The 16,743-nt window shown below is 42.0% G+C and overlaps 2 protein-coding genes across 2 annotated transcripts in view; one reads left to right on the top strand and one right to left on the bottom strand.

Annotated features, from left to right (window-relative positions):
• Positions 1–16,743, bottom strand: part of LOC309393801 (uncharacterized protein) — a gene marked incomplete at both ends in the record, with an annotated part of 310,121 nt that overhangs the window by 102,618 nt on the left and 190,760 nt on the right. The gene's annotated exons all lie outside the window — the stretch shown is intronic.
• Positions 6,641–16,743, top strand: part of LOC309393721 (cytochrome P450 2J5-like) — a gene marked incomplete at its 5' end in the record, with an annotated part of 33,909 nt that continues 23,806 nt past the window's right edge. Inside the window, 3 exons of the mRNA XM_081956216.1 lie at positions 6,641–7,040; positions 7,258–7,311; positions 7,401–7,689. Of these exons, the coding sequence (XP_081812342.1) occupies positions 6,641–7,040; positions 7,258–7,311; positions 7,401–7,689 (743 nt within the window). The remainder of the gene's footprint in view (positions 7,041–7,257; positions 7,312–7,400; positions 7,690–16,743) is intronic.

Raw genomic sequence — 16,743 nt, forward strand, 5'->3', positions numbered from 1 at the left:
ACATCTGCTGCTTTTCTCATAACTAATATAATAAAATGTTCTCTGGCTCCAGAAAAAGATAAAGAATAAGGTTCCTTGGATGAAAATTCTTAAGGAGAAAACAATCCAAGAGGCTTGGGAAATTTTGAAAAATATGATCATAAAAGCCCAGTTCAACACAATACCACTAAAAAAGAAAAACAGAAATCCAAGATGAAACCAGCATGGTTGCACAAAGATCAGTCTGATAAACCTGTCAATGACTACTTCAGCTTCAATCACAACAATACACAAGCACACAATAGATACAAACTTATGGTAAACCACTCCAAACTTGATTGCAGAAAACACGACTTCAGTAACAGAGCTGTCAATGCCTGGAATGCCTACCTGGTTTCCTCCTGGAACCCCCAAAACTTTAATCTTAGACTGTCTAGTGTCAACCTCACTCCATTCCTAAGAGGTCTTTAAGGGGCATGCATAAGTGCACCAATGTGCCTACCATCCCTGTCCTAATATTCCCTTGTATTCTTATCCATTTCATGTATTCATAATCATGTTTATACTTATATCTGTTATCTAATTCATGCTTGATGAAATGAAATAAATAAAAATAAAAATACTTATTAAATTCTATGGTTCTTTAATCAACATCTTGATTTGGATGATTCTTTTACCTCTGACTTTTTTTGATGAAATAGTGGAATCCAGAAGAAGAATATCGAAATTGTTATTTAGAAAGTGTTGTTTCAACTTGATTTAGCACATAATTATGATGATACCTATTGCAAGAATATTATTACAGTATGATAATTCCACCAACAATGATGCCCAACTCAATAATGCTGTCCTTAGCAGTGTTCTGTCAAAGTTGTTTCGGAACACTAAAATTTAAGTATGTTACGTTGCTAAAACCTTATTGCAGGATAAATTGCCAGAAGTAGAGAAGTTAAACTTTATAAGCAGCAATACCTAGGTCTTACTAATCCCGTGTATATATCATCTTTGTGCACATGAAGCAACTGTAGTCATCACTTGAGCTTTATCAAAAATCACATTGTCAATCAAATATCTTTGTATAGATTATTATTATACTTCATTTGTTTGATTATCACTATTGTTTCTCCATTTTAAACAAGGTATTCTAAATATGTATCCAATACAATACAATACAATAGTAGAGTTGGAAGGGACCTTGGAGGTCTTCTAGTCCAACCCCCTGCCTAGGCAGGAAACCCTATACCGTTCCAGACAAATGGCTATCCAACATCTTCTTAAAGACTTCCAGTGTTGGGGCATTCACAACTTCTGGAGGCAACTTCTGTTCCACTGATTAATTGTTCTAACTGTCAGGAACTTTCTCCTCAGTTCTAAGTTGCTTCTCTCCTTGATTAGTTTCCACCCATTGCTTCTTGGTCTACCCTCAGGTGCCTTGGAAAATAGTTTGACTCCCTCTTCTTTGTGGCAACCCCTGAGATATTGGAAGACTGCTATCATGTCTCCCCTAGTCCTTCTTTCTATTAAACTAGACATCCCCAGTTCCTGCAACCGTTCTTCACATGTTTTAGTCTCCAGTCCCCTAATCCTCTTTGTTGCTCTTCTCTGCACTCTCTCCAGAGTCTCCACATCTTTTCTACATCGTGGTGACCAAAACTGAATGCAATATTCCAAGGCATCATATAGTGGAATTAACACTTCACGTGATCCTACCCTCTGTTGATGCAGCATAGAACTGTGTTGGCTTTTTTGGCAGCTGCTGCACACTGATGGCTCCTATTTAAATGGTTGTCCACTAGGACTCCAAGATCCCTTTCACAGTTACTACTATTGAGCAACAGTAGTAATCCATTTATATTATAATGATTCATTATATCATCTTCAATATATCCAATAATAAAGATTTTTTTATATCCCATTCTAAGTCATTCTATTATTTTAGCATTAATAACATTCTCTAATAATTTTCAATTCCATGTTTTTTCCATTATTAGTATCATCAATCTAATATACATGTGTACAAATTGTTATAATTGTTAAACATCCATTAAGCATAGCTATTATTACATCCTTTTTATATGAACCGTATTAAATTTGAAGTAAATTTATATTATAGCATTTCATTACATCATCCTGAAATCATCCAATGATATTACACCATTGTATTCTATTCTATATAGAATTATTTATTTTTGTAAAAAGGTTTTTCAACATCATCTCCATCATCCTCACTTACCGTTTGTATAAAATTTCATATTATCTATCTAGCATATATAAATGCTTTATCATCATTATTGATCATTTATTTGACTATAGCTATTATTACTTTGTCTTATACATAGTTCTCAAAATTTAACTATATTCAACTAATTTTATTGTGACATTTCATTTTATCATCCTGTATCTTTCCAGAAATAGTGCAATCTTATTGTCAGGCATGTTGGATAGCCATCTTTCTGAAACGGTATAGGGTTTCCTGCCTAGGCAGGGGGTTGGACTAGAAGACCTCCAAGGTCCCTTCCAACTCTACTATTGTATTGTATTGTATTGTATTGTATTGTATTGTATTGTATTGTATTGTATTGTATAAATCTTATGTGGACTTCTCTTGACAACTTGTTATTCATTGCATATCTTATAAAAATTTGAAACCCTCTATGTGTTCCTTTCATCAGCTTGACCTTTGTTATCGCTGATGCTTCTGCCAAAATTACTCTCATTGTTTCTGCCAAATTTTCTCGCCTTTCTTCATCTATATTTTGACATCTGAGATAGAGTTCCAGTTCATCAATTCCTCCTTTCCATATTTCGCACTTAACATTTCCCTCCACTCTCGATTTGCTGTCACGGTCAACAATTTTCTTATCACTTTCATAGGTCTCTGGTTTTTTGAATTTTGTCCTCAAATTTCATCATTGTTTTATAAGTATTCTCAACTCTTCCCTCCGTACTTTCTGTATTTTGATCTATAATGTGAAGTCTCTTTTCAATTATCTCTGTGATTATTAAGACTTTTTGAATTTCTAGCATAATTCTTTGCAATGTTAGTCCCTTTTTTCTTCATATTGGGCCATTTTTCCAGGTTATAAACACTGCCACTAAAACATCTAAGGCTTTTGCTAGGTTTCAAACAAATTCAGTAAAGTTTTTCAGGTCAAAGCTTTCTCTTTCCTTCAAAGAAACACCTGTATAAACAAGACATTTTCCACTGACCCTTTTAGTAAACAAAGCCAATAGCTTTGTATTATCAGATGTTGCCAAGCCTCTAGGCTCTAGATGGCAGCATTACATCCTTTCCCTCTGTTTTTGCCTCTCTTTCTAAGCTCTGGAAGAACTCCGGAAGAGAAGAATGTTTAAAGATTACGATCCGGCCGAGCCTTACGAGGAAAGAAACTTTTAATCCACAAATACAAAAAAATGGAAAAAGTAGAGAGGAAGAAGGGGAAAAAAAGACCAGTCCAATTTAAAAGTAAGAGGCATTGGTAAAAAGTCCATCCATAGAAAACAAACAAAATTAAAGTGAAAAAGATAACATGATAGTTTTAAACCAGGGTTAATTCACCACCCTGCATTTTCTGTCTTCAATTTTCTTTTAACTCTAAGTCTTTTGGGTTTTCTCTTCTCTAATAATAAGGATTTTTCTCACCATTTCAACACACTGTCTCTCCTATTCTGCTTCCATTTCAGGGATCTGTCCCAACCTTCTGCAGCCATTTGGCTGCTTCTCTTGTAGCCAGCAAAAAGAGCTTTTTCCTGGATCGATCAGAGGCTTTGCGATGCCCCTGAGATCAGCAGGACGTGCCCTTCTCTCACTCGAACGTAAGAGGGGTATTTTTCTAAATTACTGCGGCCCCGAAATGTTCGCTATGGCAAGGGCACTCTCTGCCCCCACTCCTGTTCACACCATGCCTTGGGACCGTCTGATGGCTAAACTTAAAACTCACTATGAGCCGGCTCCCTCACATTTTGCGCGGCGCCAAACTTTCCGCCACTGTATTCAGCAAGATGGACAATCTATTAGCCATTACGTGGCTGCACTCCGGGCTGCCGCTATAACATGTGAGTTCGCCGATCTAGACGAAGCGCTCCTAGAGTAGTTCATGTACGGCCTGAAGGACGTTAACCTCCACCGGCGCATTCTCTCCCGCTCAGACCTGACTCTGAAAAACGCTGTAGACGAAGCTCGCGCTTATGAGATGGCGGGTCAATCTACGCCTGACCAGAGGCGTTTTCCTCCGTCAACCAGCTTCATGCCTCTGATTCCTTCAAAAATCACTTAGACTTGGCGATCGACCGCCTGCAATCTCTGAGCCACAAGGATGGCCGAAAATTGCCTCAGCTGCGGCAGCCACCATCTGCGGTCAGCCTGCCATTTCCGTAATGCTGTTTGCCGCAAATGCAGCAAAAGGGGGCATTTAGCTGATGTCTGCTGCTCTACTGCTCCTGACTCCCATCCTTCGACCATGCCGCCTACCTACAGGCAAGCCCCGCCACCTCCTCCTGCCCGACGCCAAAATTGTCTCTCTCTAGGTGACATCGATGACTCCTGTCCGGAATGGGTCATCGACGCTTCTTCCTCCTCCCCGGGGGGCCGTGGTAAGATCCATCTCTCACTCCAGATTGAAGGCAATCCCTGCTCAATGGAGCTAGACACCGGATCTGCCCGCTCTATTATGTCCTGGAGCACCTTATCTTCTCTTCTGCCCAAATTCCATCTACAGCACCTATCTCCTGTCTGCTGCCGCCTACGAGACTACCAGGGCAACCCCATCCCACTGCTGGGTTGCGCGATGCTCACCATTGCCTACGGCTCTTTCAATGGGCGTCTGCCCCTTCTAATTGTTAAAAATCCCCTGGCTTCACTACTGGGGATGGACTGGTTCAGGGCTCTGGGTCTCTCCATTTCTGGGATTCACTCCACCCGCTGCTCTTCCCGGGGATGACCTCTCCTCCCTCCTATCAGAATTTCATGATGTTTTCTCTCCTTCCCTGGGCTGTTACACAGGCTCTCCTATCTCCCTCAACCTTGACCCAACTGTCGCTCCTATTCGCCTCAAAGCCAGATGTCTGCCTTTCGCCTTAAAGGCGAAGGTGGATGCTGAAATAGACAAACTCCTTGCCCAGGGTGTGCTTCAACCCGTGGATTTCTCCCCTTGGGAGACCCCCATAGTAGTTCCTTTAAAGTCTGACGGATCCGTGAGGATCTGCGCGGACTTTAAATCGACCGTGAACAAGGCCCTTCAAGCCCATCCGTACCCTGTTCCAGTTGTGCAACATGTCCTACACACTCTGGGCCAGGGTAGGATTTTCGCTAAATTGGACCTTGCACAAGTGTATCAACAGCTCCCTGTTGATGACGCCACGGCGCTTGCACAAACAATAGTTACCCACCGTGGCGCTTTTAAATGCCAAAGGCTTCAATTTGGCATTAGTGTAGCTCCAGGCATTTTCCAGGGTCTCATGGAGCGGCTGCTCCATGGCATCCCTGCCGTCACCCCCTACTTTGACGATGTCCTGATCGCTGCCCAGAATCAATCAGGACTCACCAAAGTCCTCCGCTCCGTCCTACAATGTTTCCGAGCGGCTGGCCTCCGCCTTAAGCCCTCCAAATGCCAGCTAGGGGTTCCCGCCATTGAGTTCCTAGGGTTCCTCATTGATCGGCATGGCGTCCATCCCTCCCCTTCAAAGATAGACACCATCCTCTCCGCCCCCACTCCTTCTAACAAAGTTGAGTTGCAGGCTTTCCTTGGCCTCCTCAACTTCTACTCTTCCTTTATTCCACATAAAGCCTCCCTGGCGGAGCCTCTCCATAGGCTTTTAGACAGCTCCGCTGCCTGGACATGGACTAGCCGTGAAGCACATGCGCTCACGGCTGTCAAACAGTCTTTAACGCACCCACCCGTTCTGGCACAATACAATGAGTCCCTTCCTCTGCTCCTTGCCTGTGACTCCTCCCCCTTTGGCGTTGGGGCTGTCCTGAGCCACGCGTACCCTGACGGCTCAGAAGCCCCTATCGCCTTTTACTCCCGCACTTTGTCCAAGCCTGAGCGGAATTACAGCCAGCTGGACAAAGAGGCGCTGGCCGCCATTGCGGGGGTAAAACGCTTTCACCATTATCTATACAGCTGCCGTTTCTCCCTCCTTACTGATCACAAGCCCCTTTTGGGGATCCTAGCAGGGGATCAACCTACACTGCCCATCCTCTCCCCTCGCATGTCGCGATGGGCAGAATTCCTATCTGCTTACAATTATTCCCTCATCTATAAGCCCGGCCGTCATATTGGCCACGCAGATGCTCTAAGCTGCTGTCCGATTCCCCTGCCTCTCTCCAACCCTGCTCCCATCGAAATATCTGCCTCCTAGTCGACCTCCACCTTCCCATGACAGCCTCAGACATCACCCTGTCTTCTCTCTCTGACTCTATGATCTCTGCTGTCCTAAACTATGTTCGCAGAGGATGGCCCCCTTCCTCTGTGGACACCCGTTTCCTTCCTTTTTACCGATGCCGCATGGAACTCTCCGCGCTCCAGGGCTGCCTTCTATGGGGCCATCGCGTGGTCATTCCTGACCGCTTGCGCCAAGCCGTGCTCACCCGCCTCCATGAAGGGCACCTTGGCATTTCCGAATGAAAGGTCTGGGCCGAGGTTACGTGTGGTGGCCCTCCATGGACGCTGACATTACGGCTTGGGTGCAGCGCTGCATGCCCTGCCAGCAGGTCCGTGCGGCTCCTCCCTCCGCCCCTTCCCGCGATTGGGAACATCCCAGGGCTCCATGGAGTCACCTCCATATAGATTTCATGGGCCCTCTGGCTGGCACTTCCTTCTTTCTCGTTATCGATGCATGGTCGAAATGGGTGGAGCTGTTCCCCATGGCCACCACCACCTCCGCGGCCACTATCCGCATCCTGGATTCCCTATTCACCACTCATGGGTTGCCGGACATCATTGTCTCAGACAATGGCCCCCAGTTCTCCTCCCAGGAATTCCAGCACTTCCTTGCCAGTTTGGTCATTCGACATGCCCCAGTTGCTCCCTTTCACCCTGAGGGAAATGGCTTGGCGGAACGTGCTGTGCGTTCTGCCAAGGAATCCCTTGCCTGCATGGCAGCCCTTCCCTTACCTGCCAGGGTTACCACCTACCTTCGTTCTCAGCACTCCACCCCTTGCCCCGTCACGGGCAAAAGTCCTGCTGAACTACTTCTAGGCAGGAAAATCCGTACCACCCTTGACTGCCTACACCCTCTTTATTCCTCTTCCCCCCTTCCTTTTTCTCCCCCTCCTAGGGCTTTTCTGGTGGGTGAGAGGGTGTTTGCAAGAAACTTCGCGGGTGACCCGAAGTGGGTACCCGGGAGTATTACGGACATAACAGGGCCCTGTTCCTACAGGGTCCTATTCAGCGACGGATGACAGTGGCGGCGCCATATAGATCAGCTGCGAAGGCAGAATGACGACGGGCCGCCGGACAGGCCACCCACTCCGAATAGACCAGGCCCTAGCAACGCCGCCTGCCGGCCCAACAACCACAATGAAGCTAGCTCCGAAACCGCTTCCCCCACCACGTTTAAATCCAGAAACTTACCTTCTGACTTTGATGCACTCCTCGGGGTGGGGCCTCCGGAGCAGCTCCGCCTGCACCCCAGACTGGACACTCCTTCCACTTCGACCACAGCCACTCCTTCCCTGAGAAGGTCTCTGCGCGTGCGCCGGCGTCCCAGGTATCTACGGGACTACGTCTGCGCAGACCAGGGGAAAGGGGTGTTGTGTACCGAGGCTGTCCACCAGCAGGTGGCGCTGTCCCGGTCTTCCCTGATTGGCCCTTCCGTTCGGCGGGAGAATCCTGGTTACCCCATTGGTTTACCTGACTGACAGCTATCAGTATAAATAGCTGTCAGCCGGGGTTTTTGTTGCTCTGTTCTGTTAAGTTACTGTTACGAATAAAAGGTTAAACGTTCAGCAGCCTCCTCGTACTTCATTACCTCAGAACTTAAAACCTTTTGTCTTAACTGTTCTTGCCTTCTCTCAGCTCTGAGCATGCACGCACTGGGAACAGGCTCCCCCTTTTCCTCTGCCTCGCTGATGTCCCACTCTAGAGGCTCCGGAGGCAGCACATAACTTCCAGATGGCCCTGGCCCCCTCTCTGCCTCCGATGCAGAGCCCTCGTCCGAGCCTTCCCCAGACTCCAGGACTGGCCCAGGTTCCTCCCCAACCCTCCTCACTGTCTGATTCTGCTGCCAGCTCCACAGGCCACCAGTGGACCACAACAGCCCTTGATTTTTTAAACATCTCTTTCTCGCCTAATTAAATGGCACATTGCAGAGGTGTCTTAAACAATGTCAATTATTGTGATAATATCTTTTGACAAAGTTCCAGCACCAATCAGACACAGCTTTAAAAGACAAGTTGCTATTCTTTTCCCATCAAAGGGGGAAGGAAGAAAAGCTGACCACATCAAAGGAAAGGATAAACCAGCTCCAGATCAACTGGAGAGCCTCAAAGAAAAAGAACAAGCCAGGAGAATAATGGCGATGGGGATATTTCTGTTCATTTTGCTGCTTGCTCTGCTCATTCTCCTCTTCTTGAAACAACTCTGGTCCCAAAAACCTTTTCCTCCTGGTCCTTTGGCTCTACCACTCATTGGGTCTTTGTGGACTTATGGGTTTTCCCTTCGTGAAGATTGTTTCCGTAAGGTATTTCATTCTTAAATAATTGACTAACAATATATAAAATAATTCTCAATTATATTCTTGGTACTATAACTATAGACAAATGTATTAACCTAGCAAAATATTCTTGCATGGTTAGACTTTAATTAATTCAGTGCTATTTATGATATTTGATTATTTATTTTTCTCATCAAACCAGAGAATTAAAGTCAAGGCCTTCTCACCAACCTTTCACAGAGCAGGATGTGAAACAATGGACTTTAATTTTTGGAAGGCAGATTCTAGTTTAATCTTTTTTATTTGTTTTATCAAAACATGTATAAGATAATAGATATAAGTATAAACAAGAGTATGAATGCATGAAATGGAGACGAATAAGTGGGGTTGTTAGGACAGGGATGATAGGCACTTGGTGTGCTTATGCACGCCCCTTACAGACCTCTTAGGAATGGGTTGAGGTCAACAGTAGACAGTCTAAAGTTAAGGTTTTGGGGGTTTGGGGAAGAAACCACTAAGTCAGATAATGCATTCCAGACATTGACAACTCTGTTGAAGAATTCGTATTTTCTACAATTGAGTTTCATACGGTTTACCTTATGTTTGTATCTATTGTGTGCTCTTGTATTGTTGTGGTTGAAGCTGAAGTAGTCATTGACAGGTAGATCAGTGTAGTAGTTAATTTTATGTCCTACGGTTATGTCAGACTGAAGGCGGCATAGTTCTATGTTGTCTAAGCCCAAAATTTCAAGCCTAGTGGCATAAGGTATTCTGTTGTGAGCAGAGGAGTGGAGGACTCTTCTCGTGAAATATCTCTGGACTCACTCAATTGTGTTAATGTCCAATATGCAGTGTGGGTTCCAGACAGATGAGCTGTATTCGAGAATTCGTCTAGCAAATATTTTGTATGTTCTCTGTGTTGTACAGTGTTACCAGAGAAGAAGCTACGCAGGATTAGGTTAACAACTCTTAATGCCTTTTTGGCAATGTTGCTACAGTGGACTCAGGCTCTTAGATCATTAGAGATGAGTACTTGAAGGTCCTTGACAGGGTGGGGTCATCTATGAGGTCACATCCGCCCAGCTTATATTTGGTGTTCTGATTTTTTGTTTTGCCGAAGTGTAAGAAAGACAGATCATTTGTTTTACCAATAAACATTTGATAATAAAACAAATTGTTAGAGAGAGGGTGGCTTTCTCTTCACTTTGTTCTAATGAGGCTAGACATCCCTCTGATGAAAATGCTTTATTTTATGTTCCTGCATTAGACAATTGTTCAAACCTGATAGCCTAAGTAGCCCCTTCTAATTCTGCAGTTCTATAATGATTTCAAAAACTTTCTGGATCTGAAGAGTATCATTTACTTTAGATATTGGCTGATATGTAGCTACGGAAGTAAGTAATAGAACAGGTTTTTGTGCAGTCACTTCAGATGCAGAAAGGTGATGGACAGGTGATATACACACAGCATAGTAAGACCTGATGGTGCTTATAAAGTTCAGTTGAACTACCTCTCCACTTCTGGCACGTTATCCGGCACCAAAGGTTTGAGCAGTGTAAAATACCTACATTTTAGTGTTCAGAAATAACTTTTTGAGTTGGGTACTAGTGTTCGTGGAATTATCGTACTGTAGTAATATTTCTCCGATAGACACCATCATAATTGTATGCTAAATCAAGTTGAAACAACACTTTTCTGCAATTCTATAATGATTTCAGGAACTTTCTGGAGCTGAGTTTTGCAGAGTAACAGTGTTTTAGATAATGATCCAGAGGGGTAGGTGGTTGGAGAATGAAGCAATAGAACAGGTTTTTGTGCAGTTGCTTCACATGCACAAAGATGATATACACACTAGTAACACCTAGATACTGATGCTTATAAAGTTTAACTGAACTACCTGTCTACTTCTGGCAGGTTATCCTGCAATAAGGTTTTAGCAGTGTAAAATACCTCAATTTTAGTGTTCAGAAATAACTTTGAAGAAACACTTTAAAGGGCACCATTATTGAGTTGGGCACCACTATTGGTGGAATTATCATACTTTAGTAATAATCCTCCAATAGATACCATCATAATTGTGTGCTAAATCAAGTTGAAACAACACTTTCCTAAATAATAATTTCTATATTCTTCTACTGGGTTCCACTATTTCATCAAAAAAGTCAGATGTAAAAGAACTCTTCTGCACACTAAATCCATCCATGCCTTCTATAATTTTGTAAACAACAAACTTAAAAGACTTGAGATCCACCCCACCCCTAAAAGGACCCAATGGTAAAGACTGTAATGATGAAACCGTTAAAGCCAACCTGTAACGCATTCTTCGGCTCAGTCTTTTTAAACAGCCATGGCTCATGTCCCAGCCATACCACAGTTAATCGCAACGATCTAATGCATATTTATTTTACAGAAGAAAATGTTGAAAAGGCACTGTACAGCCTTTAGATAGTAGAGTTGCCTACTATCCAAGAATGGACGTTAAAAGTAGTAAACATAGCAGAGATGGCCAAAATTTCAGCGTATTTGAAGGATCATTCGGATGAGAAGTACAAGCTGGATTGGACGAGATGGATTGACTATATTCAAAACAAATACCGGACTAAAAAATTTCAGTTAGCTTATGAATGAAGGCATAAAGAACATTACAATTTATTCAAAGCTAGTTTAATAAAGGGGGAGTTAAAGCATAAGAATACTAGCATGTTAAAATTAGTTAGCTTATGTTAGCATATGGTTGTTAAATGTTTATACCCTGTATTTCGCTCTGGGAGGTCGGGGGGAGGGAGGGGGGAAGAGGGAAGGGTAAGGGGGGGTGATAATTGTAAAATTTATTTTAAAAAATTTAATAAAAAGAAAAAGAAAAGGCACTGTACAGCCTGAAACCATCTCTATCTATTGGACCTGATGGACTATGCGCCTATTTCTTAAAAAAGCTTTCCACTGCCAAAGTAGAACCTCTAAGTATAATCTTTGAAAAATCTTTCAGGACCAGGTCCTTGCCCAATCTATGGTCATTAGCCGTGGTCATCCCTATCTTCAAAAAGGGAGACCCCAGCCTGGTTGAAAATTAGACCAATCTTGTTATGTTACGTCACCTGCAAAGTCATGGAATCAATCATACAACCAATCCATTACCCTCCACTTAGAGGCAAACAACCTTCTCTCTAACAAGCAATTTGGTTTCAGAAAAAAAATTGTCCTGTAATCTGCAACTCCTGCACTGCAAAAAAGATATGGACTGCACAATTTGACCAAGGCAAAGCAATAAATGCAAATTACAGAGGCTTCTGTAAAGCCTTTGATTCAGTGGTACACGACAAACTACTTCTAAAACTAAAATCTTATGGCATTTCTGGACCTGTGCATAATTGGATAACTGCGTTCCTGTCAAACAGGCAACAAGTGGTCAAGATAGGGAATGCCCTATCAAATCCTACACCTGTTAAGAGCAGTTCCCCAAGGCAGCATTTTAGGATCAACACTCTTTATACTTTACATAAATGACTGTTGCGATCATATTATAAGCAACTACATTCTCTTCGCTAATGACCTTGACTATGTGTCAGAATGATCAAACAATTGGCAATTTCAAATCTCAACCAACAAACGCTCTGTCTTACACATCGGCAAAAAAAAAAAATCAGAACACTAAATATAAGCTGGCCGGATGCGACCTCGTAAATGACCCCCCACCCTGTCAAGGACCTTGGAGTACTCATCTCTAATGATCCAAGGGCCAAAGCCCACTGTAACAACATTGCCAAAAAGGCACTAAGAGTTGCTAACCTAATCCTGCGTAGCTTCTTCTCTGGTAACACTGTACTACTAACCAGAGCGTACAAAACATTTGCTAGACCAATTCTCAAATACAGCTCATCTGTTTGGAACCCACATTGCATATTGGACATTAACACAATGGAGGGAGTCCAGAGATATTTCACAAGAAGAGTCCTCCAGTCCCTGTGCATGCTCCGCTACTAAACCGGTAGTGAAGAAAAGAGGATACCATTACTGGTCTCAATGGATGATATCAGACTCTTTCTGTTTGTGGATACTATTGGCTAACAAGGTTCTTCTCCATAGTATCTGAATGACTCATCTATCTCAAGGAAGTTGTTCAAGTTTCTTAAACAGCTTACCCAATGAAGGTTGCATTCCTCTTGTGGCCAATCTTAATTGAGGTTGCAGCCCATCAAATGAAGAACAAATACTTCAGTATTGCTGTTCTTTCATCAGTCCCAGGAAGATTCAGATCGCTTCACAGGTTCCCAGGGAAGCCACACCTAGGGGCTCCTCCAGGTGCCGTCCGCTAGACAATGTCGTGGGGCGGCGCCTAGGAGTAGAGCCTTCTCTGTGGCGGGCCCAGCCCTGTGGAATGACCTCCCTCCGGATATTAGGAATACCTCTGACCTCCGCTCCTTCCGTATTAAGCTTAAGACCCACCTATTCCAAGCAGCTGGCCTGGCTCAACTTTGATTTAACCATATCGCTCTTGACGGGTTTTTAACTGGGTATTTTAATTCATTTAATTTCTAGGGGTTTTAAATACAGTATTTTAATTGTTTTTATCAATCGATCTCCTCCTTTTGTATGTCTGTATGTTTTAGTGTACCTTTGTTATATGTTTGTTTTGTTTACATATTTATTTCGAATGTTTCGTTGTACGCCGCCCCGAGTCCTTCGGGAGAGGGTGCGGCTAAGAAATAAATATATTATTATTATTATTATTATTATTAAGGACCCTCCTACAATAAAGGATTTAGGAGTTGGAATATTCACATCAATGGTAGGCTGCAGGTGGTATGCCCCGGTACGGATACCGTTCTGGACAGGTAGAGGAAAAAGGACACTGCACTAGGAGGAGACTCTATGGTGGAGGAACCGGATTTCCGGTCGGCTCCAAAATTGAACGGGGGGCTTCCGGTTAGGACCTTTGTGGCTCTTTGAGTGTTTAAGGTTGTCGACCCCTGATTTAGACATGACTCCTTTTTCACTAAGCACTTAATAGATATTAAAGTGATAGGAGGTGAGCAAATCAGTGCAAGGCTATTCCAAAGGATTTGCATACGGAAGCAAAATTTGCACGATTTTATGAATTCCTCCTCTTTTTTAAAGTTAGTTGGGACTTGCCTTTTGCAGTTTTTTTAATTTGCATAGTCGTTTGGTTTTTCCTTTTTCAATTTGTCAGTTGACAACTTGATTTTTTGTAATCCCTTTCATGGTAATTTTGTTTTCAATACCTAATGGTGAAATGTTTCTGTGTGTGTATGTGTGTGTGCGTACATTTGTGTACATTTGTGTATGTGGGTGTGTTTGCATGTTTGTCTGTGCGTTTGTAGTATCCTTCTACATTTTAAGCAGTCCCTCTTCCCCTATGGCAAGAGTTCCCAACCTCTGGTCCACAAACCAGTACCTTTCCACAGTCTGTTGGGAACTGGTCTGCAGAAGCATTGGGCAATCAATGTATCTTTATCTACACATGCATGGGATCTAGGTTGCATGTGATAGCACCCCCCCTTCTCTGGTTCATGGAAATATTATCTTCAAACTGGTCCAGGGTTCCAAAAAGATTGGGGACCACTCAGTGGTGAAAATAAAAAAAATTACTACAGTTCTGTGGGCGTGGCTTGGTGGACGTGGCAGGGGTAGGATACTGCAAAATCCAAATATTAGTAGTATGGAAAATATCAATAGATACAAAGATATCTTAACAGAAAAGGGGGAACTAAAACCAAAACAAGAATTAGAAAAACAACAGATTAATATAGGATGTTTTGCACTATTGCAAATACAATCAAGATTTGAAAAAGATAAAAGGGAATACAGTTTTAACTTAGGAAGTTCGGGGTTGGATAAGATACTTATGGGAACAGAAGAAAAAATAATTAAGGAACTATAAAGTTACCTACTAAGAACTAGGTTAGAAGAAGTGGTTAAAGAAACAATGGTAACCTGGGCAAGGAATTTTGATTACACAATTGAGCTAGAAAAGTGGCCACAGCTATGGTGAAGGAACTAAAAAAGATGTGGAGACTCTAGAAAAAGCGCAGAGAAGAGCAACAAAGAGGATTAGGGGACTGGAGGCTAAAACATATGAAGAACGGTTGCAGGAACTGGGGATGTCTAGCTTAAGAGAAAGAAGGACCAGGGGAGACATGATAGCAGTCTTCCAATATCTCAGGGGTTGCCCCAAAGAAGAGGGAGTCAAGCTATTCTCCAAGGCACCTGAGGGTAGAACAAGAAGCAATGGGTGGAAACTAATCAAGGAGAGAAGCAACTTAGAACTGAGGAGAAACTTCCTGACAGTTAGAACAATTATTTAACTCCAAAAGCTGTGAATGCTCCAACACTGGAAGTTTTTAAGATGATATTGACAGGTTCCAAAGGGTTAAGGAAAACAGCCAAACACAGAGACGGTTTGAAAATGCAGTTTATCTTTCTCCTGCATGAACTGACCAACAAAGCATAATATTTGGATGTGTCAGTGCTTCCATCGTTGAAAGCCACATTGGTATTTCTAAATAGTTTCCCCTTTCACTCTTTCCCATATTGTTAACAATCCATTCCTTACATAATGTCTTTGAAAATAACCATGTGCCTCACTTTTACCACAAAAAAGCATGCCAACCTAATTGCAAATCATGGCCTTCCATCCAAGCTAATCCCGCATATTGATAATGCAATTCCCAATTTGGTAATTTGAATCCACCTCAAACTCTTGCATCTTGCAATATTTTTATATTAATTCTTGCTTTTTCCCCATGCTATATATATTTCCCCACTATTTTATTCATGCTTTCAAAGTACTTTTTTCTCTAGTTTTATCGGTATTGTTTGAAATAAGTATAGCAGTCTTGGTAATATATTCATATTCTGCTATTCTTCCCATCAGTGTTAATTGCAGGTTTTTCCATCTTTCTAGATCTATTTCTATTAGTTTTCTCACCTTATAATAGTTATCCTCCTTTACACATCTTGATGTCAATTGAATGCCCAAATATTTCACTTTTTTCACCATCTGTATGACCAGTTTCCCCATCAACTCTCTTTTCTGTTTTTCTGTCATATCTTTCACCAGAATCTTTGTTCCAGAAATAACAGTGCCATTTGCTTCTCTGGGTGGGCTTCATAGTACTCTAGCGTGTTCAATACAATTTGCATATTGTCTCTGATCTGTCTCTTAGGGAGAAATCCATTTTGGTCTATATGTATAAGTTCATTTAAAAGTTCCTTCATTCTTTCTGCTATCATTGATGCAAATATTTTATAATCTACATTTAGTAGTGAAATAGGTCTATTGGCTATATTTAAATGGTTGTCCACTAGGACTCCAAGATCCCTCTTACAGTTACTACTATTGAGCAAGATAGCACATATGCTGTACCTGTGCATTTTATTTTTCTTCCATAAATGTAGAGCCTTACTGTTTTCAGCCTTGAATTTCATTTTGTTAGATAACCTTGGGGTTTAGAAAGTGGTCCTTTTTTCATCATGTAACTTACCAATATCTTGATAAAACAGTGCTTCTGTATTTTCCTGATTTATTTCTTCCAGTTCATGAACCTTCCTAAGAATATTTCCCTCAATAGGACATCAACAAACTTTAATATATCCTGAGTTTTTCTACCTTGTAGCCTGACTTCATAAATTCTATAGTATAGTTGATTTCCTTGTGCTATTAATAAAGCCCAGGACATAATCTTTCTGCCATGTGGCAATGAAGCTAATTGTCAGCTTTTGCAGTATTTTCTCTGACACACTGCCTTCAAAGATTTCATCCTGAAGATCAGCCATACATGTTCTAATGTCCAAAAGATTGTTTTCAGTCTTTTTTTAAAAAAAAAATATAAGGATGCTGGACATTTATCAATTTCATGGGGACTATCAGCAATTTCATAAACTTATTTAGATATTTCCTTAATTTCTTTATACATAGTAAAACTATTACCTTGTTTGCTCAGTTATTTTGCACCTTGAACTGATCTTTGAAATATGTCACTCCCCAGTTCCTTAATTTCAAGCTGTTTTTTAAAATAAAAACATTGCTTGCTTTTTTATACTACATACTTAAATCTGTCAGGTAAAGATGTCACATGCCACATGCTAGCT

This window comes from Natrix helvetica, assembly GCF_964273705.1.
Source record: "Natrix helvetica genome assembly, chromosome: 5".
Classification (NCBI taxonomy): Eukaryota; Metazoa; Chordata; class Lepidosauria; order Squamata; family Natricidae; genus Natrix; species Natrix helvetica.